The following is a 21,437-nucleotide window of genomic DNA, read 5'->3' on the forward strand; positions in this document are numbered from 1 at the left end:
CAGCCGCCAGGCTGTTAGTAGGACAATACTGGAAGAAGGAATCTTTGCCTACATTGCAGGAATGGTTTCTTAAAGTAGCTTATCTGGCGGAAATGGCAAAGATTTCGGCTTTCTTAAAGCAACAAACGCAAGAGAAGTTTCTTGCCGTTTGGGACAAATGGATAAAATTTATACAATTCAGATTGGGTATAAAAAAATATCACATAGCTTTCTCATAAGTTTTATTTTCATATATAGAGAATGTTATATATAGATATTTTTTATATATATATAAATATAAATTTTTTAATTTAATTTTTTATTTTTATTTGTTAATTTTTAACTAAGCCTATATTCTGCTCTGGGAAGCTCAGGGGGGGGGAAGGGAGGGTGTTTGTGAGGGGTGGGGGATGGGGGGTTTTTTTATATGTAATGTTTAGGGTTTTTTTTGTATATGTTGTTTTTTGTTTTGTATTGTTTTTGTCTTTTTGTAAAATTTATAAAACTTTTAATAAAAAAAAAAAAAAATCTCCATTCCCAGTAATGGAACAGCATCTCACCTTAAACCACACCTAGAATACTGCACACTTGTGACAACCAAACCTGTTTTGGAAGCAACAGTGTTCCAGACAAGCAACAATTACAACAACTTAGCCTTGTCCATAAAGGACAAACAAGACAAACAATGTTTCCAAGACTGGGAGTCATGGAGAGTACTCCCAAGATGTCTCCAAAGCATGCAAGTGCAGCGTATGTATATCTCCAGCTCACCCACCACAGTGCAGAAGAAAGAATGGTACGCTTCCTTAGATGTGCCTACGAAGGTGAATGCAGTCTCAAGATACGTCTCACTCTACAGCGGGGAGAGCCACACTTGTGTCATCTTGTTTGCAACCATAAGATGCATCAGAGTCTACAGCAGGGAGAGCTGCAGTCTCGGTGTCTTATTTGGGGAAGCGAGACTAACAATGCAAGAAGGCCACACAGTACCAAGGTTAGAACTATGTGGTACCACTTTGGCTGTAAAGCTCACCAACTTGACAGCGAAGACATTGTACCTTGAACTACATTCTACCACCTTCTACGCAGACAGCAAGGTGATGTCAAGCTACATCTGCAAACAAAGCAGACACTTCTACGTCTATGAAAGCAACAGAGAGAAAAGGATTGAAACAGCTTTAAGCCCTGAACAATGGCAACATGTGCCAACAAATAAGAACTTTGTTCACCAAGTTAAGTGGCCCAACCTTGTCACACAGTTAACAGAATTGATTTGGCTAGAAAATCTTGAGTTCTTGGCCTGTCCAAATAGAGAGATGCCACTGAGACCAAAACATTATGCACTTCAAGCTTCAGATCAACGTGCCAACCTTCAACCTCAGACACCCAGTAAATATCAACCAATCCACTTCAAAACCCTGTCTAAGTGGAGACACCTGAAATTCGGCATACTTTTCATCGTCTTGATCACTTGTCTCAGCACCCCAAGAATTAGCCTTGTAGGAGCCTGCAAGGACTTACTGACTTTCACAGACTCCATGTCATTAAAGACACCCACACCAAATTTGGGTTTGCTTAGAGAAGATGAGAATTTGTTAAAACAAATAAAAGATCAAAGACGAACTCATATTAAGAGAATCTATGGGGTGTTAGTAGAATTGGATTCAGAAGCAGAATTAGTTAAAGAATGTATGGTTAAATGGGCACAAAATTTTGATGAACCGGTTTTATTAGATACCTGGGAGATTATTTGGGTGAGGAATGTTAAATTTACACAAGCCCAAAATCTAAGGGAAAATTTTTATAAAATGTTTTACAGATGGCACCTTGATCCACAAAAAATGTCTCGTATGTATCCTGACTTGCAGCCTAAATGTTGGAGATGTGGATGTTTGGATGCTACTTATTACCATATCTGGTGGTCATGTAAAAATATAAAAGCTTTTTGGATTAAGATATGGTGGAATATTCAAAGAATTTTTAGAAGAAGGATAAAATTTACCCCACAATTGTTTTTGTTAGGTATTGTTTCTGATTGCGACAGTAAAGAGACTATATTGATGTTAAATTTAATTACAGCGGCCAGGTTGTTAGTAGGGCAATGTTGGAAGAAGGAATCTTTGCCTACTTTGCAAGAATGGTTTTTTAAAGTTTCTTATTTGGCGGAAATGGCAAAGATTTCGGCTTTCTTGAAAGATCAATCGCAGGAGAAGTACCTCCTGGTATGGAAAAGACGGATAGATTTTATACAATATAAGTTGGATATAAAAAAATATTATTTAGTTTTTGAATAATTCATAATTAAAGTTTAAGATATTTCATAGATATATTTTTTCTTTTTTCTTTTTCTGTTTTTTCTTTTCTTTCTTCTTGTATTTTTTTTTACATATTGTTGTTAATTATTTTATAATTTGTTTAATTAATGTATTTAGATTTGTTTATGGTTTATATGTGTTTTAAGATTCTTTTAAATTTTTTTTAATTAAGCCTGTATTCAGCTCTGGGAAGATCAGGGGAGGGTAGGGGAGGGGTGGGAGGGTGTGGGGGAGGGAAATTTTTTTGGTAAAACCTAAAAATTTTCAATAAAAATAAATAAATAAATAAATAAAGACACCCACACCCACACATGAAGTCCTCACTACCCTGACGACAACAGTAGCAGCCCTCTTCAATACTCCACCAGTGGTTCCAGACCCTTCGGTTCTTGAGTATCCTGAGTCTTCTGCTCAAGCTGTTGTTCCTGATTCTCCACTTCCAGCTGTTCCTGAGTTTCCAGATGTTCCTGATCTTGATTCTTCAGCCCCAGCTGTTCCTGAGTTTCCAGCTCCAGCTGTTCCTGAGTTTCCAGATGTTCCTGATCCTGATTCTTCAGCTCTGGTTGTTCCTGTGTTTCCAGACCCAGCTGTTCATGTTTTTCCAGGTTCTTCAGTTCCTGAGTATCCTGTGAATCCAGTTCCCTTTGTTCCTGAGAAACTTTCAGTTCCAGGTTTTCTGTTCCAGATTTGGTTCCAGTTTCCTTCACAGGAAGAAGACCTTGTCTCGCTGGGAGACAAGAATGCATACCAGAACTATTGACTCATGGGACTTATGCACCGGGCCCATCCACTTGATGTACTAGTTTGCTCAGCTGAGGTTCAGATCGTGAAGCCACGTGAGTCAGGTCGTGACTCAAAGACACTTGTACCAGGCTGATCATTAATTCGTTCCTGTTGCTGATGAAGACTGAACCAGAAGATCAAACCTCAAATGATGTGTTGTCTTATGCATTGTTTGATGTAACACTTGCTTTTTTGCATAATTGTGCATGTTTTATATTTACCAATAGTTATGCATGTTTGATACGAAGTTTTTACCTATTTAGTCACAAGTTAGTTAACAATGAGTATTGCATGCCTTATTGCTATGTTTTTTTTGCTATTCCAGTTAGTTAGTAGTGGAAATATAAATTTCCAAGCGGGGAGTGTTCTGGACTTAGCATAGCTCTATGTAATGTTAGAATATCTGGCAGTTATTGCATTAAATGCTAGGTATGTTGATGGGTAAGTGGAAGGAGTTTAAAAGGGTCATTGGTCATTGAGAGACTTCCTGGACACTAGCCAGATGGGAATCCTTTGTCCAGCCAGCCTCATGTCTTTTGCCAACATGTGACGCTCAGCAGAAGGAGAGGGGAAAATTCAACATCAATTTACCTATAGGAATGAACAGATATGAAAACCAGAAGCATCTACAGCATAGTAAGTCTTTGCTTAGAATTCCTGGACAATAAATATTTGCTAAAATCATTTCTATCGAATCATCTGTCTGTTTTAGATTGAACTCAGTGCCATGTGTTCTGTCTGGAACAGAACATGCAGTGCTTCAATAAAACAAAACCTGATGTTCTTCATTGGCCTCAGCACCAGGCTCAGACCAGAATTAGGGACAACAGAACTATACCAAACTACTGAAAATATAAAATATCCACTCTACCCTCCTTTTGTTTATCTCCTCCTTCTCCTTTTCCACCCTCTCCTTCCTCATTTCTGTGGATTTAACCAAATGGAGAATGATGAATCCCTTCCTTGCTTCAGTGAAATATCTGGATTTATAACTCTAAAGAAATGTAGAAGTTACATCCAGCGCTGATCATCCTCACGTGCTCCATGTAGTGAACTAGCCAACCAAACATAGCTAAGAAATCTCTGCTCAGAAAGCAGCAAGAAAAAATGCTCCATTTCACCAAATTGGGGGGATCCAGCCCCCCCCTTCCCTGCCAGAGATAGCAGACCAAAAATGCTCCGTTTCACCAAATTGGGGAGGGAATCCAGTCCCTCCCTTGGCCACACCAACCTATCCGCCCTAGTCATCTGCCCCAATGGGCTTCACCTAATCCTTCATGTAGACCCAGCCACATCCAATCACCCACACCCACCTGGCGGCACTCAGATGGCCACGCCTACCCGATCACGCCCACCTGGCTGAAGTGAGTCCTGGGTCATCAAAAGAAATAGCACGTTTCCTCTGCTTTATTGAGTGGGGAGAGGGGCTGTGAAGCTGCAGTCATCCTGGCCCCAAAATGACTGTGTGGTCCAGGTGATTAGTCATGAAAATGCTTTACAGCTCAGAGTACTTGGCTACAGTTAATTGTAAAGACACTGTGGAATGTGGACCCGCTTTCAAGAGTAGACCATCAATAATTTTCACTTGCATGGGAGAATTGAAAGGGACAATGAGAATTTTAAGCACTTTTACTTTTGCAAGGTTTATAAAGTTAGCTGTTTCTCCTGAACCTAGTAAAGCAGTAACCATTTCTTCCCAACCACCTGGGTCCCTGGGTGATGTAAAATAGCATCAATCTGTAACAATATTCCTTGGTGGGTTGGATGTGATTGCTATAAAGTTTTGCTATAAAGTTTCAGTGTTTGCTATAAGGTTTTGATAGCTATCTTTGATCGGTCATTGTGTTCAATTATAGGGTGCACCCATCTGGTGGCTGATATTGGGAGGAGGCTGAGAATAGAAGACATTCGTGATCTGATCATCGGAAATTCCACTGGTCTGGTGCTGATGAATAAGTCTCATTGGGAAAGAAATGTTCTCATTTTGTCTGACTCTCCTGCAAACCTCTTGAGCAGGGCTTCTCAACCTTTTCATCCATTGTACCACTTTTAGGATATGGCAATATCCGAGTACCACCAGTCGCCTAGCAAGATGTCAAAAATTTGATGACCCAAAAAAAAAAAGGAAAAAAGTGAAGTACAGGTAGTCCTCAACTTACAACAGTTTGCTTAGTGACTGTTTGAAGTTACAATGGTACTGAAAAAGTGCCACCAGCCAAGCCACAGAGCAAGACACCTGCCTGCCCACCCGACGGCGCTCTTCCTCCTGTCCAAGGTTGTGAGAATTTCTGTTGAGGATTGGCAGTGGGAGTGGGGTGGGGGTGAGTGTTTAGTTTTTATTCCCCTGTCCGCTGGGTGGTTGCAGCAGGTTTTGGTCACTTCACATGACCCTGGGACACTTTGACCGTCATAAATATGAATCAGTTGCCAAGCATCTGAATGTAGATCACAAGAGCCTGGAGATGTTGCAACTTTCCAGCTGATCAGTGCTTCTTCTGGGCTCAGCAAAAAAACACCAGAATCAGCGCCGAGCTCCAGCTGGAGCCTGGTTCTGATCCTGGCGCTTCCGCTGAGCCCTGACAGTCCTGCAACTCCAACCATCTCTTGCTCAGGATTGTGTGGTGCTGCCATCAGTTCAGCTCATTCCCCTCCCCCACTATCACTTTTCTAGGATGGTCGCGTACCATCTGCCAGGTGCCAATGTACCACAGGTGGTACCCGTACCACTGGTTGAAAAGCCTTGCTCTTGAGTAATCAGCCTTGGGTTCTCTGTAACGGCACCGCCTGCCAGCAGTAAAGCAAGATAAGGGTACACAGAATACGTGGGGGAACTGGATTTGGTTCTCTTGTGGCTGCGCAAGGATTCCAATCCGATGATGCATTTAACTCTGCCCTTGCCTGTTCACCTCCTACAGCTTTGTTTGGATCTTTTGTTGGTAGAGGTAGTCCTCACATCACGATCATTTACTTAGCAACTGTTCAAAGTTGCAACAGCACTTAAAAAGTGACTTACAATCACTCCTCACACTTACAACTGTCAAAGCATCCCTAAAGCCACATAATCAAAACTCAGGTGCTTTGCAACCATCATGTATTTACAATAGCTGTAGCATCCTGTGGTCATATCAGCTTCCAGCAAGCAAAGTCAATGGGGGAGACCAGATGACCACATAATTTACTTAACAACTGGAGTTATTCACTTAACAACTGTGGCAAAACAGTTTATGAAATAAGGCAAACTCATTTAACAACTGCTTTGTTTAGCAACACAAAGTCTGGTCCCAATTGTAACCATAAATTGAGAACCACCTGTTACTGACTGAAGAAAAGTGTTACTTATTCAATATGCCTATTGTTAAAAGATGGGTTATTAGATGAAGGCTTTTGCATTTATTAGCTATGAGGAAGTGAAAAGATCACAGAATTGTTTATTCTTGCCATGGTGGTAGTGGGAATTTGCTTTCATTGGGGGGGAGGTCTTTTTATATTTTTTTTCCTTGCATTCTTTTCTTTCTTTCTAGTTTGTATCTTTTATTGTTCTACTTAAAAACCTTTAATAAAATTATTTAAAAAGAAAAAAATTGCTCCAGAACACTTAAAGCCATCAGAAAAATACAACTCCAAACACTTGGGTAAGCCCAAACTACTGGGAAGGTTTCATTCTGGAACTTGGCTCACAAGGAATCTGGAAAAAGAGATAAATCTCAAAGCATTCCATGTATGGAAACTAGAACTGATGCTCCTTGTCTGTGGTAGCAGTGTATGGCTCCACAGGAGCCAGCATGAGGACCTGATCCCCTTTAAAATCACTGAACAACGAGGGCAAATGACACTAATGCAACTGAAGCTGGGAGTAGAAGTGTTCCTAGATATGTAAGGGCAAATGTATCCCTGATCTGCACAGGTACTGAAGGCATGGATGTAAGCCAAGGGGGTGGGGTGGGGAGTTTTCAAAACCCTGATTATCAAAGAGAATTAAAAATGCTCCCCTACTGACTCTTGGAAACCCAGACCTGAATATAAAAGCTGGGGGAGAAAATTTTCAATTAAATCAATGAAATCTCCATAGGGTGATAGCTATCCCATGAGTAGCAAAGAGCAGCGCCCCTCCCTCCAGATCAAGCAACAAGTTGTAGACAGAAAAGTTTTGCCTATGTTGGAAGTTTGGATAAAGAGAGGAACAAGAAAAGTGAAAGCTTGAGAAGTATTAAGCCCCACTGAGTAGAACACTTCATGTATATTGGTGGAAAAAGAACTCAATGTATTTGTGGCTAATGATTGTCTTTTTATTCAATAGCCCTCTGCTAGCACAAATGAAAATGTTCATGCTTCCTTTTGACTATGTGATACTGTGCTGTACTGATATGGTAGTTCATTGAACTAATCTAATGGAATCGATCAATTGGTTACCATGACTATACAAGTGGACTATTTGATGGTCATTTTGTTATATACTCTGAAGGTCATGATTCCTTGCAACATGCAGTTGTTCTGATCTTAATCATCTTGGCTGATGTTCATCTTTGGAACAGGGTAGCTATTATATTTGACCTGTACCTGGATTTAAGGACAGCTAGTTTTCCATTCTCTCTCATTCTTCCAGGCACGTTTCAGCTATGTGGCTCTTTCTGCCTGTCCTAGTGGCTGTCCTTTTCCTCCTTCGCCGTTGGTACCTGGAAAGACAAATGGTGGAGAATCTGACAGAGAAATATGTCTTCATCACAGGCTGTGATTCTGGCTTTGGGAACCAGCTGGCCAGGCAGCTGGATGCTCAGGGTCTGCGGGTGTTGGCTGCTTGTCTAACTCCAGAAGGGGCAGAACAGCTGGAAAAGGTCACATCGGACCGGTTAAAAACCACTCTGCTGGATGTCACCAATACTGAGAATGTTGCAGCAGCAACTGAGTGGGTGAAAACCTGCGTGGGGAACAAAGGTAATGGACTCTGTTTATTATCTTATGTGGTATTTTTATGCGGAAGCAGTGCAAAAAAAGAATGGGCTTCTTTCAAGCTATCAGGTTTTACCTCTCCAGGAGACATAGTACATTTTCTCTTTATGCATTATTGATTTCATTAATTAGTCAAGTGCACATTTAAACCAAACTCTTGATTCGTTAATTATGTACTTGTTTAGTTTGTTTCTTAAATTGATTTTATACACACATTTATTTTTTCCTTGTCATTTGGGCAATAAGAATAGAGATAGAAATAAGAACTGTCTCATGAAGGAAATGTCCTTGCATTTCTGTGGATTCAGCACACAGAGACAAAAAAAAAAAGGCTTGAGGGAGTCAAATTCTTTCTAATGCTTCTCAAATATTTACAGGATATAGAATGTGGTATTTAAGAGCTTAGGACTTAAGACAAGATATACAGAATCCATAGACAACAGAATTTGTTAATTCACATTCAGAATTAGCTCAGCAATGGCTTCCGGTTTGCGATTGCAGTGCCAGTGGACGAGCAAAGAGAGCACTCTCTCCGCCGTCCAGTTTCCCTTCGTCGGAAGACCCTGGAAAGGGTTGAAAGTCGCCCTGGAGGGGTGACCACCACTGACAGATCGCAGAAGGGTGGCAACCCTTCTGTTTCATCCAAGGCAGCTCCTTTGGACCGATGAAGAAAAGATAGGCCATTAACATGGCTGATCACTAAGCCGTTCCAGTCAAAAGCCAAAAGCACTACCAAGCACAATGAAAGCATCGTGGAGGAATTGGGTGAGACCTTACCTTACCGTTCTTGCTTTCCAACTACTTTCCTGTAAAAGCCTTTGGGAATTCTTTTTTCCCCCTTCTTAATTTGGCGGCTTCTGCCTACTCTGGGAATATAAAGCTATGGGGAAAAAAAGAACAACTAAAATAAACGACTAAATAATTGGACTTGTAATTTTTGAATACCTGGGGTCCCAAAAGGTTTCTATTCCTACAGAGACTTATTATCTTACCTATCTGTTAAGCTGGAAAAAAAAGAATATTTCTTTTTTTTAAACCCGATAAAAGCCTAACTTGAGTTTGGGAAAAGATTTTACATGTTACTGGGGACATCTTGTGGCAAAATTTGGTACAGAAAGTGATTTTTTTTCTGACTGGGAGATCTGTGAGACTAAAATTTGTCCTTGACACTATCAAAAAAGATAAGAACTTGAAACAGCTGGGTGGTGAAAACAACTCTCTATAGTGGAGGTGGACATTTATTGACATTTATCAAAAATAGCCTCCACTAAAGGACTATTTGTAAACACCACAGAAATGGAGGAATACTACCCACAACTTAATTACAAACTTATACTTGAAAAAATCCTAGAGGCTACTGAGCTAATGAATTCCAGATTGAAAGATAAAGGCACCACCTTAAAGCTACAAAATTGCAGCCCAGATTTCAACTGACAAACTTACAACTCAAAAGGCAACAGAAGAAGGAGGCATTAACACTAAAGTGGACTTTAAAGAATACCAGCCACAACCTACTGAGAACCCTGATAACCAAACCTTTCAACTAAAAAATCTGCAATTCTAACAGCAACAGAAACTGAAGAAAGCAACACTAAGATGGAAGGTGCTGAAGACCTACATACCCAGCACATTGAGAATTTAGATAACCCAGACAACCAAACAACAACTACAACATTGAATATGAATTTTTATTTAAATCAGCTGAAACTGGAAGAAGAAGAAGAAGAAGACCAGTCTGAACTGATGACAAATATACTAAGCCAAACATGGAGACTCAAATTATTAGGCCAACAATCTTATGACTATGAAGGGACCAGCTTCCTTGAAAAATTGATAACTGGATGGTCTCCCCTGATTCAAACGACATGTGTAGGAATGAAAGGAGATCCACCTGAGGATGTAAAGGCACTGCTATGGAAGCCTGTTTGGCACAAAAGGAAAGCCAGAGTCATACTTAAAAAAAGGAATTTCTTTATGTGACCTTTAATGGAAGGGTCTAAAATCTCATTTAATGGGCTAAGGAGATTTTAAAAGACATTAACTGATTTAATATTTAGGATTTTAGACCTATAAGGGAACTAAAAACTAGCTACTAGAATAATAGTTTTGAATTATAATATAGAAGATGGATTGAGATGATAAAGGTTATTTTATTAGTAAGTGATGATATTAGGATGAGAAATAGAATATGATTGTGAAAATAAGTAAGAATTTACTTGAGTAAATAATAAGTATATCTTAGATATGATAACTATTTTGTAATGAACTAAGGAAACCGTGGGTTATCCGAAACCTAAATGCTAAGGACATTAAGCTAATTGGAATACTGTAACTGAAATTAGATAAAAGTTAAAAACAGGACATGGAGGCGTATAAGTCAAAAGATATTGATAAATGTTTTAACTAATTGAGTTATAACTAGCAATGTATTAATTTGAATATGATATAATAACCAAGGGAAACAGAGAGGAAATTTTTAATGATGTAACCTGACATATGTATGAAAGAGCTTGTTATTGGACTATGGATTACCCAATCAACATGTTGGTTCCTTAATACCTGGAGCTTTGTAAAATTGGAAAATTAATAAAACTTGTTGTTGTTTTTTAAAAAAGAATTAGCTCTTTAAAAAAGAAGGGAATGCTGGCTAATATAGTTTAAGTAGATAATATAGGTGACTGATGAAGAGCAACTTAGTCTCCAATTAACCCAGCAAGGGGAATAGAGGTGGGGGCAGTGAATTAACACAGAGACCAATTCTCAACTCATGCCTGGAAGTAGCCAGGGAAGGCAATAGACACACTAAAGAAGTTTTCCAGAATGGGGCAGTTGTGACTGGCATGTACATACTAATAACAATCATCCCTACAGACCCTCAAAACCATGTACACCTCAAGGTGGACCTAAATCACCACAATGCCTTGCACAAACAGTCATAAAAGTGCAGCTTCATGAAACTGGTCCTGTCTTAATCTTCTCAGAGGGCATAAATATAATTGGAACAAGAAAAAGAATAGCCACATGAAATACCAGCAGAATCAGTGCAAAATATGAAGGACAGCCATTTGGGAAAATGTATTATCCAGGTAGATGCAGAAAACATGCATCCCATCTTGCTTGCTGCCAAGCTAAAATGATCTTGGAAGTTTTTATATATTTAAATTTTATTCTGCAGAATAAGATCATTTGGAAATTATTCCCAGAACAAGCCACCACAAACAAACATTTATACACAAGGTCACAAATAATAAGCAAACATCAGGTAGTCTTAGAAATTAGAACCAACAAGCAGATATTTTGCCAACACGCATTTCTTATCAATAAAACAAGTTTGAAGGGATGCTGCCAGAGTAGAAAATTCGTAGGAGAGTTAAGGCCTTCCTTCATATTTCACAGACGCCCAGTTATTTGTCTTTTTACTTTATGAGAGGGTGTGTGCGATGGCTCAGTGGTTAAAGATGCTAAGCTTGTCAGCTGGAAAGCTGACAACCCAGGGATGAGACCCAATTGCCACAAGACGGGGTGAGCTCCTTTTCCTGCCCCAGCTCCTGCCCACTAGCACTTCAAAAGCATGCAAACGTGAGTAGATAAATAGGTACCACTTTGATGGGAAGGAAATAGCATTCTCTGTGCCTCGGCATATTAGTCATGCTGACCACATTACCATGGAAGTATCTTTGGACAAGGCTGGCTCCCTCAGCTAAGAAATGGAGATGAGCACTGATCCCCAAGAGTCGGACATGACTGGACAGGGGAAACCTTTACTTTTATTACTTTATAAGTAGCTTAAAACACTTAACAACTGAAGAAAGGTCGTAAAATTGGACAAAACTTACTTAACAAATGTCTTGGGTTCAATTGTAGTCATAAGGTAAGGACTACCTGTACTTCTTCCTCCTCCTATTTTCCCCACAAAAATAAACTTGTGAGGTAGGTTGGGCTAAGAGAGTAACTGGCCCAAGGTCACCCAGCCACCTTTTGTGCCTAAAGTAGGACTAGAATTCTCAGCATCCTGGTTTCTAGGTCAGAGGAAATTGGGGTTCCAGCTAAGATTATTCAAAGACAAAATTATGAAGATTCTCCCAAATCCCACTTTTTTTCCCTTCACAGGACTTTGGGGGTTAGTAAACAATGCAGGCATTGGTTATCCAGTTGGTCTTAATGAGTGCCTGAGGAAGGAGGACTTTGCCAAAGTGCTGGAAGTCAACTTGCTTGGGCTGATTGATGTGACACTCCACATGCTACCCCTGGTGAGGCGAGCCAGAGGGAGAGTGGTCAACTTGTCTAGTGTGCTGGGAAGACTGGCAATATCCGGAGGTGGGTATTGCCTCTCCAAGTTTGCTGTGGAAGCCTTCTCAGACTCTCTGAGGTAAAATGTAAACTTAATAGCTACTTTTTCATGTTTAGCAGCAAATTATTTTCCCCTGCTACATTTGAAGCAGCAAAGCACTTAGTCTTTCTGGCCTATATTTAATGGGAACATGTTTGAGATAGACATTTGGCCTGCTTGTGGCAGTCCTGCAGCTTTCAAAATGTTCATGCAGTTACATGTGCATAGGTAAGAGTAAGATTTATGATAGATAATAGAACATTGAATACACAAGAACAACCCAATCAGGAGAGTTGGGAGAACAGAGAGACTAACCCAAGGTCACTCAGCCAGTTTTCATGCCTATGTGAGGACTAGAACTCAGAGCCTCTCTATTTTTATCCAGTTACTTTAACAATTATGCCAAATAAAAATATAATGGCTAAAATATATACACTTTTCATGAAATTTGAAATGGAAGAAGAAGTGAAAGCATACATGATAAAATGGGCTAGGATCATTGGACATAATTGATGCAACAGTAGGAAAATATATGGTTAAAAAGGACTGAAATTCCCATCAGGTTATACCTTTAAAAATATTATAAAATGATGTAATTTTGGCATATAACTGCAGAAAAATTATCTAAAATATGTCTAAAGGTACTTCAAATCTATGTTGGAAATGTGGGCAACCCAAAGGGTCATTTTATCATACCTGCTGGACTTGCAAAAGTGCCTGAACATTTTGAGTTCAAATACACACAAAGATACAAAGAATTTTAAAGATCAATATTCAATTGAAACTAGAACTGGTGTCATGGTTCCGATAGATGAAACCAATGAAAAAAACTTCAAGGCAAAGATTTCTTTCTTAAAGAACATTTTATTCAGGAAAAAAAGTATCAGCGCTTACATAGTTGAACCCAAGATTAAAGTTCCCTCCCCCAGATACAAAGTAACAAGTTGCAATTCCCATCCCAGAAAAGCTGTCATAAATTACATTTACCAGTTAATCCAAAACGTGGGCTCTCCTCCCAACTTCTCAGCCCACCAAAACTTTATCTAACACTGGCCTTGAGTTCACCCACAACTGCAGTTTTTATGGCTAACTGAAAATGCTCAAACATTCCCCCCTGCCCCCCTTCTACATCTAAAATCCCAGAAAGCAGAAAGAAACACAATGAAAGCAAAAGGTAAAATGGTTACAGTTTTCTCAATTGTCGCAGTGCTGACAACTGGATAGAGCAGAGCTCCCCAACGTTTCTGCGTTGGCAGCCCAGAAGGAAAGGGAGGAGCAGGGAAATGTGTGCGCAGGCGGCCCTGGGCACTCATGCGCAAACAGGCAGCTAGCGCCTGTGTGACACTAGCAGTGTTGCTAGCATCCTTGTGCATATGTAAATGGGGCCGCTAGCACCGGTGCAGCAGTGCTACCACGAGTGGGGGGGCTCACCAGCTATTCCTGGGGCCTGGTGGCTAAGAGGCCATGGCCCAGTACCGGGCCTTGTACCATAGGTTGGGGAACCCTTGGATAGACAATTAGAAAAGAGTTGTGGAACATTGTTTCATATATGATAACTGCTGTAATTTTTTTACATGCACAAAAAGGAAAAGACTGAAATACCCACAATGCAGCTCAAAGCAGAGTATATATTGCTTCAACCTCCTATTTTTCCAACAAAAATAACTTCCTGAGTTAGGTTGACTGAGAAGGAGTAAGCAAATCCAGTCACCCAAGGAGTGTTTGTGACTAGAGTAGAGTAAAAGTTAGTCTCCCTGCTTCTAGTCCAAGACCTTAATCCCTCCCCCCCTCTGGCCCTCTTTATGCAAAGGTAATCCTTTTATTCCAATACAGGCGAGAGCTTTCTCCTTTCGGAATCAGAGTCAGCATCATTGAGCCTGGGGGCTTTGCCACAAATATGCTCAATAACCCGGAACAGCACTTACAGGGTGTGTTCAGCCGAATCACTCCACACGTCAAAGAATATTATGGACAGTCATACCTGGATGCTTGTGAGTAAAAGGGGAACCCTAGAAAGACTTTTGTCTGCATATGAGTTATCTAGAAACAGCAGGGGCAGGAATCATAAAGGTAACCAAAGCCAACAAAACACATTTGGCTACTTGAAGTAAATCAGCAACACTTGCCCTTCATGTCCTCATTTGGAGTGAAGATGCTAACTAGTCAAGTTATTTTCCCACATCAGATAGAAAATCCCATGTTTCTCCATCTTGGGTATTACAAATAAAATAACACAATAAATAACCACTGAATGGCTTGTCAACAACGACACTTTCTAGATGCTTAATTCATTCTGCTTGAAGTGACTATCTCAGTTCACCTCATGACCGGCCCTGGCTTTGAGTGGAGAGTCCCTACCAATCCCAAAGCCATTCCACTTTTGAAGCATCACATTTTCTATTAGCTCTTTGGGCTGAGAACTGAAGAGAACCTTTTATATTGCTCTTCATTGTTCACATGCAACAAGGGTACTTGACACCTTATCTCCCACTATCCCTTTCTCCCAGAATAGAGAGTTGGAATACTCATATTTTTTATATAAAATATAGCATAGAAACTTCTATAGAAAGATAATCCATTGACTGATTTTTTGCTTCATATTTCTTAGATCACAAATATATCTGCTATGTCGGGAAGTTTAGCAACAAGAACATCTGCTTGGTCACCAATTGCATAGAACATGCTTTGACGTCTTGCTATCCTCGTACCCGTTACTCTGCCGGCTGGGATGCAAAATTCCTCTTCCTGCCTGCCTCTTATTTGCCATCTGCAATAATAGATTACATATTTAGGATTGCTCTTCCAAAGCCAGCACAAGCAGTCTAGATTCCATTGTAGAAAATGTATTACAGTCGTTCAAATGAGCAAATAAACTAGTTTCAATTGTAGTGAAAACTGGTAAGATCATTTCACCAATGCAAGAATAATCCATATTTTCAGTCCCATTGTTTAAGAACTAAAAAGTCTTCAAGCTCTGTAATAAAGGAAAGATTTGCAAAAATTTGTTTCTTTGTTTATTAAAACAAGGAGCATCTACTGTATATGCTTTCATTTGGATTTCTGGACAGAGTGCAGGAGTTGGAATAGATGGCCTAAATGTCCCATTTGATTCTAGGAAGGGAGGTACCTTTTGCAGTAATATTCCAGATTGTTACATCATCAACAAGGCCAGGAACCACCTGAGAAAACAAGTCCTTTTGCCCAGAAGCCAAGTGAAGTGTGGTGAGATAATCTTTGAGCTTAGCAAGGAAGAAAGCATGGGCCAGGCAGAATTCAGTGGCTAAATGAGTCTGCCAAACCATTTGGGCTAGAGTCAGTTTTACAGTTCTGAATGACTTTGGCAAAAAAAAAATATTCTCTTGGGGACCACACAGTATTGACCTTTTAGTACTTGAAATATAGTTTTTGTAGTACTATTGCACTGGCTAAGCAACATGGGTTTTCTTGTATTTTAAATTTTCCTTTTTCAAATGTATTGCCAATCATTTGCCATAAGCCTTAACCTTCAAGAAAAGCCTTCCTTTTAGGAACCATAACTGGCAGAAATGCATTCTATATATTGTAGGTAAAAGTTTCCTTTTCATCTATTTTCAAGCCTCTGTGAACAAAGCAAATATTCAAGGCAATAGACACACTAAAGAAGCTTTCCAGAATGGGGCAGTTGTGATTGGCATGTACATACTAATAACAATCATCCCTACAGACCCTCTTACACCAAAACTATGTACACCTCGAGGAGGACCTAAATCACCACAATGCCTTGCACAGCTGCATGAGACTGGTCCCATCTTCATCTTGTCAGAGATCATAAAAATAATAGGACCAATAAAAAGTATTAAAAAGACACATAAAATAATAGGACCAATAAAAAGTATTAAAAAGGCACATAAAATATCAGCAGAATTAGTGGAAAATTTGAAGGACCCCCATTTGTGAAAATGCATTATCCAGGAAGATGTCTCTGCAGAAATCGTGCATCCCATCTCCCTTGCTGCCAAGCTAAAGTGATCTTGGAAATCAGTGCCCAGGAGCCAAAACAGAATGGACATGCCCTCAGCATCATGGTAGCCAATAGGTGTTAGGAGACAGCAAACCCTACCATGGCAGAAACCCAAGGTTGAGGGAAAGAGAGAACAAGATTGTATCCAAGGTAAAATGTGTGTCACGATGGCCTCATTTAAAATGGTCACACTTCAGAGCTTTTGGAGGGGTGTGGGGCTGTTGGTTGGGAATTTGCATTTAGCATGAACTGCTACTCTATGTATTTTTGTGGCCCTGAGGTCAAACAACAAGGGGTCAAGATTCTTGGGCTGAGCCCTAACTGTTTCCTTAGAGCTGAAGCAACAGTTGAAATGTTTCAGGTATTGTTCTGACAAACCAGCTGTTTGAAGGAATGCTGTTAGGATTGAAAATTCCTAGAAGAGCTTTGCTTTCAGCTTGAAGCACACTCCATTTTTCATTTTATGCATGGCCCTTTTTGTTCCTACTTCTGATCCTGTTTTTTGTCTCCTGCTTGAGACAGCTTCAAAATCCAAAAGTATTTTAAAAAGCTACCTGCTTTTCAGAATTTGCCACTTAAGGCCTACCTTTATATTTCACTGGGCCCTGAAAGTTTATTTATTATTTATTAGATCAGAGGTGAGGAACAAGGGCCCCTTTATGACTTGTGGACTTCAACTCCCAGAATTCTTGAGCTAGCATGGCTGAGAGTTGAAGTCCACAAGTCATAAAAGGGCCATCGTATTAGATTTTTACCTTGTCTTTATTATTTTATAAGTAAGTCAAGGCAGCAAAGATACATAATACTTCTTCTTCCTCCTCTTATTTTCCCCACAACAACAACCCTATGAGGTGGGTTGGGCTGAGAGAGAATGACTGGCCCAAGGTCACCCAGCCTGCTATTGCACCTAAGGCAGGACTAGAACTCACAGTGTCCTGTTTCTATGCCAGCACTGTCAACACTAGACCATACCTGATTGTCCATGCCTGTGGAATGCACACTTCCTAAACATTCTTGTCTAAAGGGAGGACGTTCCTTCCTTTCAGAGAACGGTGGCAAATATTTGAGTAAGTCTCACTTCCAGTCTTTTGAATAAAAAGCTAGTAGGCCAAATCTCCCTTGTGCTGACTTTGATAGTATTTTGTTATTATAGTATTTTATCTTTGAGAGTTAAAAGTAGCATAAAAGGGTAATTGAAGGAGTTGGAGACCCAGTTAAGATTATTCCTAAGAATAATATCTTCATGAAGCCATTGAGTGAGATCATTCATCACCATGGCTTGCATATCATTAGTATGCTGATGATACTCAACTTTATATCTTCATCCAGATGATCCAAGTGAAGCTGTTGTTGACATAGTATGGTGCCTGGTTGCTGTGGGGACCTGGATGGGGGACAACAGAATTCAGCTGAACCTAGGAATACCCAAATGGCTTTGGCTGCATGAAACTTCTAGATCTGCAACTTTAACATCCTTAATTCTGGATGGAGTAACACTACTCTAGATAGAGCCAGTCTGCAATTTGGGGGTTTTCCTGGACTCACAACTCCTACACAAAGAGCAGATGGCTAGGAGAGCTAGGAGAGCCTTTGCACAACTTTGAATTGTGCACCAGTTGCACCCTTTCCTGGATCAGGAGCCCCACTCAGTCCCTGGTCATGTCATGCTTGGACTACTGCAATAAACTCTACATGGCGCTAAACTTGAAGAGAGTTCAGAAGTTATGACTGGTGCCCAGTGCAGCAGCTTGGGCATCCTTGGGGGTAGAAGGCCCGTGTTACACTGCTGCACTGCCTGCCAATTTGCTTTCAGGTGCAATTCAAGGTGTTTATTATTACCTTTAAAACCCTGAATGGCATGAATCCAGGTTACTTGGAGCTATCCCATCCCAATGGGACTGGCCCACCCCACCCATCCTGGCAGAAGAGGCCAAGGAATTCTGGCTGATGGGGCTCAGGAGAAAAGCCTTCTCTGCCATGGCTTCTGATCTTTGGAACATCTTCCTTCTGGGGTGAGAGCTCCACCCTCCTGATCTTTCATAAGGACCTGAAGACCTGGCCCTGCCAGTTGGCTGGGGCCCTAATGGTGGAGTATCACATGGAGATGGTTAATGGACCAATAGATTGCACCTCCCCCCCCACACACATATCCTGCCTTCCCTCCTGAGCTTTTAAATATAATTTATTGTTGTTAGAAATATTTATTTATTCTGTTTTAAACCTGCAATAAAGAGCTGTTTGTTCATCTACTGCCTCATCGATGCCTCACCGAACACCAAACATAACACTGCCCATGGTGAGGAGAGCCAGAGGGAGAGTGGTCAACGTGTCCAATTTGGCAGGAAGATTGGCAGTCTACGGAGGTGGATATGTCCTCTCCAAGTTTGCTGTGGAAGCCTTCTCAGACACTTTGAGGTAAAATGTAAATTCAATAGCTATTTTTCTTGTTTAGCAGCCAATATTGTTTAGCATTACATTTGAAGCAGTGAAGCACTTAATCCTTCTGGCCTAAATTTAGTGGGAATGTGTTTGAGATAGACCTTTGGCCTGTCTAGTGCAGCCCTGCCTTACACTCTGATACCAGAAGCTATCAAAATGATCAAGCAGTTGTATATGCACAGGTAAAAGTAAGATTTTTGATAAATAACAGGACATTTAGAATTGAACACGCAACAACAATCCTGTGAGCAGTGGTGGGATTCAAATACGTGAACAACCAATTCTCTGTGTGGATGCCACTTCTGGAAGTCCATTCTGGGCTTGGGCAACAAAAAATTAGCTATTGGTTCTGCTGAAGTGGTGCGAACTGGCTGAATCCCACCACTGCCTGTGAGTCAAGTTGGGCCGAGAGAAAGATTGGTTCAATATCACTTAGCTATCTTTGATGCTTAAGAGAAGATTAGAACTCAGTGGCTCTCCATTTTTAGCCTGTTACTTTAACCACTATGCCAAATGAACACTTAATGGCTAAAACATTAATGAAAACATACATGATAAAATGGGCTAGAATCTTTGGACATCATTGATGCTACAATGGGAAAATATGTGGTTAAAAAGGACTGAAATCCCCTTTAGGTTATACCTTAAAAGAATTTTTTATAAAACAATATAATGTTGACATATGACTCTGGAAAAACTTTCTAAAAAATGTCTAAAGGTACTTCAAATCTATGTTGGAAATGTGGGCAACATGAAGGGTCATTTTATCATGCTTGGTGGATTTGCAAAAAAGCCAGAAAATTTTGGGTTCAAATACACACAAAGATACAAGCAATTATAAAAATCAATATCCAGTTGAAACTAGAATTGGATAGATAATTAGAAAAGAGTTGTGGAAGATTGTTTTTATATATGATAACTGCTGTGAGCTGTTACATGCACAAAAATGAAAAGAATGAAATACCCACAATGGAACTCAAGGCAGAGCACATATTGCTAAAATCTCCTATTTTCCCCACAATACTTTATGAGAAAATTTGGATGAGAGGGAGTAAGCAACCCAAGTCACTCAAGGAGCATTTGTGGTTGAGTAGAATAAGAGCTCAGTCTCCCTGCTCCTAGTCCAGAACCTTAATCCCTCCACCTCACAGGCTCTCCTTATGCAAAGGTAATCCTTTTGTTCCAATACAGGAGAGAGCTTTCTCCTTTCAAAATCAGAACCGGCGTCATTGAGCCTGGAGGCTTTGCCACAAATATCCTTAATAACCAAGAACAGCACTTACAGGATGCCTTCAACCAAATGCTTCCACATGTCAGAGAGTGTTATGGACAACCATACCTGGATGCCTGTGAGTAAAAGGAGAACCCTAGAAGGGTTTTTGTCTGGGTATCAGTTATCCAGAAGCAGCAGGAGCAGGAATCATAAAGGTAACCCAAGTCAACACAAGACATTTGGTTATTTGAAATAAGTCATGAACGGTTGCCTTTCATCCCCTCACTGATGGTCAGGGTGCAAAATAGCCAGGGTATTTTCCCATATTGGTAGAAAATCCCATATTTCTCCTTTTTAGAATAGAATAGAGCTGGAAGGGACTTTGGAGGTCTTCTAGTCCAGTGGGGGGGGGAAATGCACACGCAGCAAACTGCCATGGTTTCCCCCCCACACACAAATCTCATAACCTTTTGATACCCTTTGTCCCAGTGAAGCAGCCAGAAGGTCATACCCTTTTGACTTTATGCCTCACCTACCTAAACAGATAATATGCTTAAGTTCCTTCCTATCTCTTCCTGTCTTTGTTAGTTCCTTCTGCTTTCATTTCCCTGTATTTGTTCTTACCTGGTCTTTGACCATGTAATGTGTTACTAGAAAATAGTTGCTTACATGAAGACATTTTCCAATGAAGAAACCTTTGTCAGCATTTAATGGTAAAGCCTATGTATGTAACAAGTATATCAGAAGCAATAAACTCAAGGTTTGTCAAGCTGTGTCCTGCAAACCTCTGCTCAAGACATGCCTGTGTCTTTTTCTTAGCGTCTTACATCTGGCGCCTGAACAGGGACAGCCCCCCATGGAGCAACTGGGACAGCCCCCCCCCCTTCCGAGGGAGCAACAGCCAACATACTTACCAGTGTCTGGAATAGACCCCTAAGTGCACTTTCGGCCTATGGGACCCCTCAGTGGTAAGTAAGGGTTGCAATCTATCTCAGCATCAGCAGAAACATGTACAGGAACTCAGATTCCTGTTACACAAATCAGGCGTGAAAGCACCTGAGGCAGACATAAGGAAGCTGGTGGATGAGGTAGGGAAACATTCCCCTTGATATCCTAAGTGCTGGACGCTTAGGTTACAAGATTGGGAAAAGATAAGGCATACTTTACATCTTGAATCTTGGACTCCAGTATAGGTATTACATCAATGGCATCAGTGCCATCAAGCAGTGGAAAAATTTGGCTCAGGGCAACAATTAACTACAAGCCCCACATCTGATTAGGATCAAGTAAAAACTGTGCCTTCGAAAGCATCTTTAATTGGATTTTCAGCTCCTTCTGAAGAGGCTAATTCTTTTGCCTCCTTACAGCCACCATACACCCCCATAAGGAAAATATTAGAGGAACAATCTTGAAGTAGAAAAAATATATATG

The 21,437-nt window shown here is 40.4% G+C and overlaps 1 protein-coding gene across 2 annotated transcripts; it reads left to right on the top strand.

The window, feature by feature from the left end:
• The first annotated feature begins 7,645 nt into the window (after positions 1 to 7,645).
• On the top strand, positions 7,646 to 15,355 carry LOC120302977 (retinol dehydrogenase 7-like). Of its 2 annotated transcripts, none has more exons than XM_039332024.1 (4): positions 7,646 to 8,009; positions 12,135 to 12,393; positions 14,188 to 14,345; positions 14,963 to 15,355. In XM_039332024.1, the coding sequence occupies exons 1-4, from the start codon at positions 7,694 to 7,696 to the stop codon at positions 15,178 to 15,180; spliced, it is 951 nt and encodes a 316-aa protein (XP_039187958.1). In that variant the 5' UTR covers positions 7,646 to 7,693; the 3' UTR covers positions 15,181 to 15,355. The 2 variants fall into 2 exon arrangements, with proteins under 2 accessions (XP_039187958.1, XP_039187959.1); XM_039332025.1 differs by having other exon boundaries at positions 12,135 to 12,341; positions 14,963 to 15,166.
• Positions 15,356 to 21,437: the final 6,082 nt, after the last annotated feature.

The sequence above is a fragment of the Crotalus tigris genome, unplaced genomic scaffold (assembly GCF_016545835.1).
Source record: "Crotalus tigris isolate CLP2741 ecotype Arizona unplaced genomic scaffold, ASM1654583v1 scf7180000024441.2113493, whole genome shotgun sequence".
NCBI lineage: Eukaryota > Metazoa > Chordata > Lepidosauria > Squamata > Viperidae > Crotalus > Crotalus tigris.

Excerpts from the sequence above, each read along its gene's own strand:
- LOC120302977 (XM_039332024.1), top strand. The coding sequence starts at position 7,694 with ATGTGGCTCTTTCTGCCTGTCCTAGTGGCTGTCCTTTTCCTCCTTCGC. Across the intron at positions 12,394-14,187 it reads GCCTTCTCAGACTCTCTGAG|GCGAGAGCTTTCTCCTTTCG; the intron begins GTAAAATGTAAA and ends ATTCCAATACAG. Across the intron at positions 14,346-14,962 it reads ACAGTCATACCTGGATGCTT|ATCACAAATATATCTGCTAT; the intron begins GTGAGTAAAAGG and ends CATATTTCTTAG.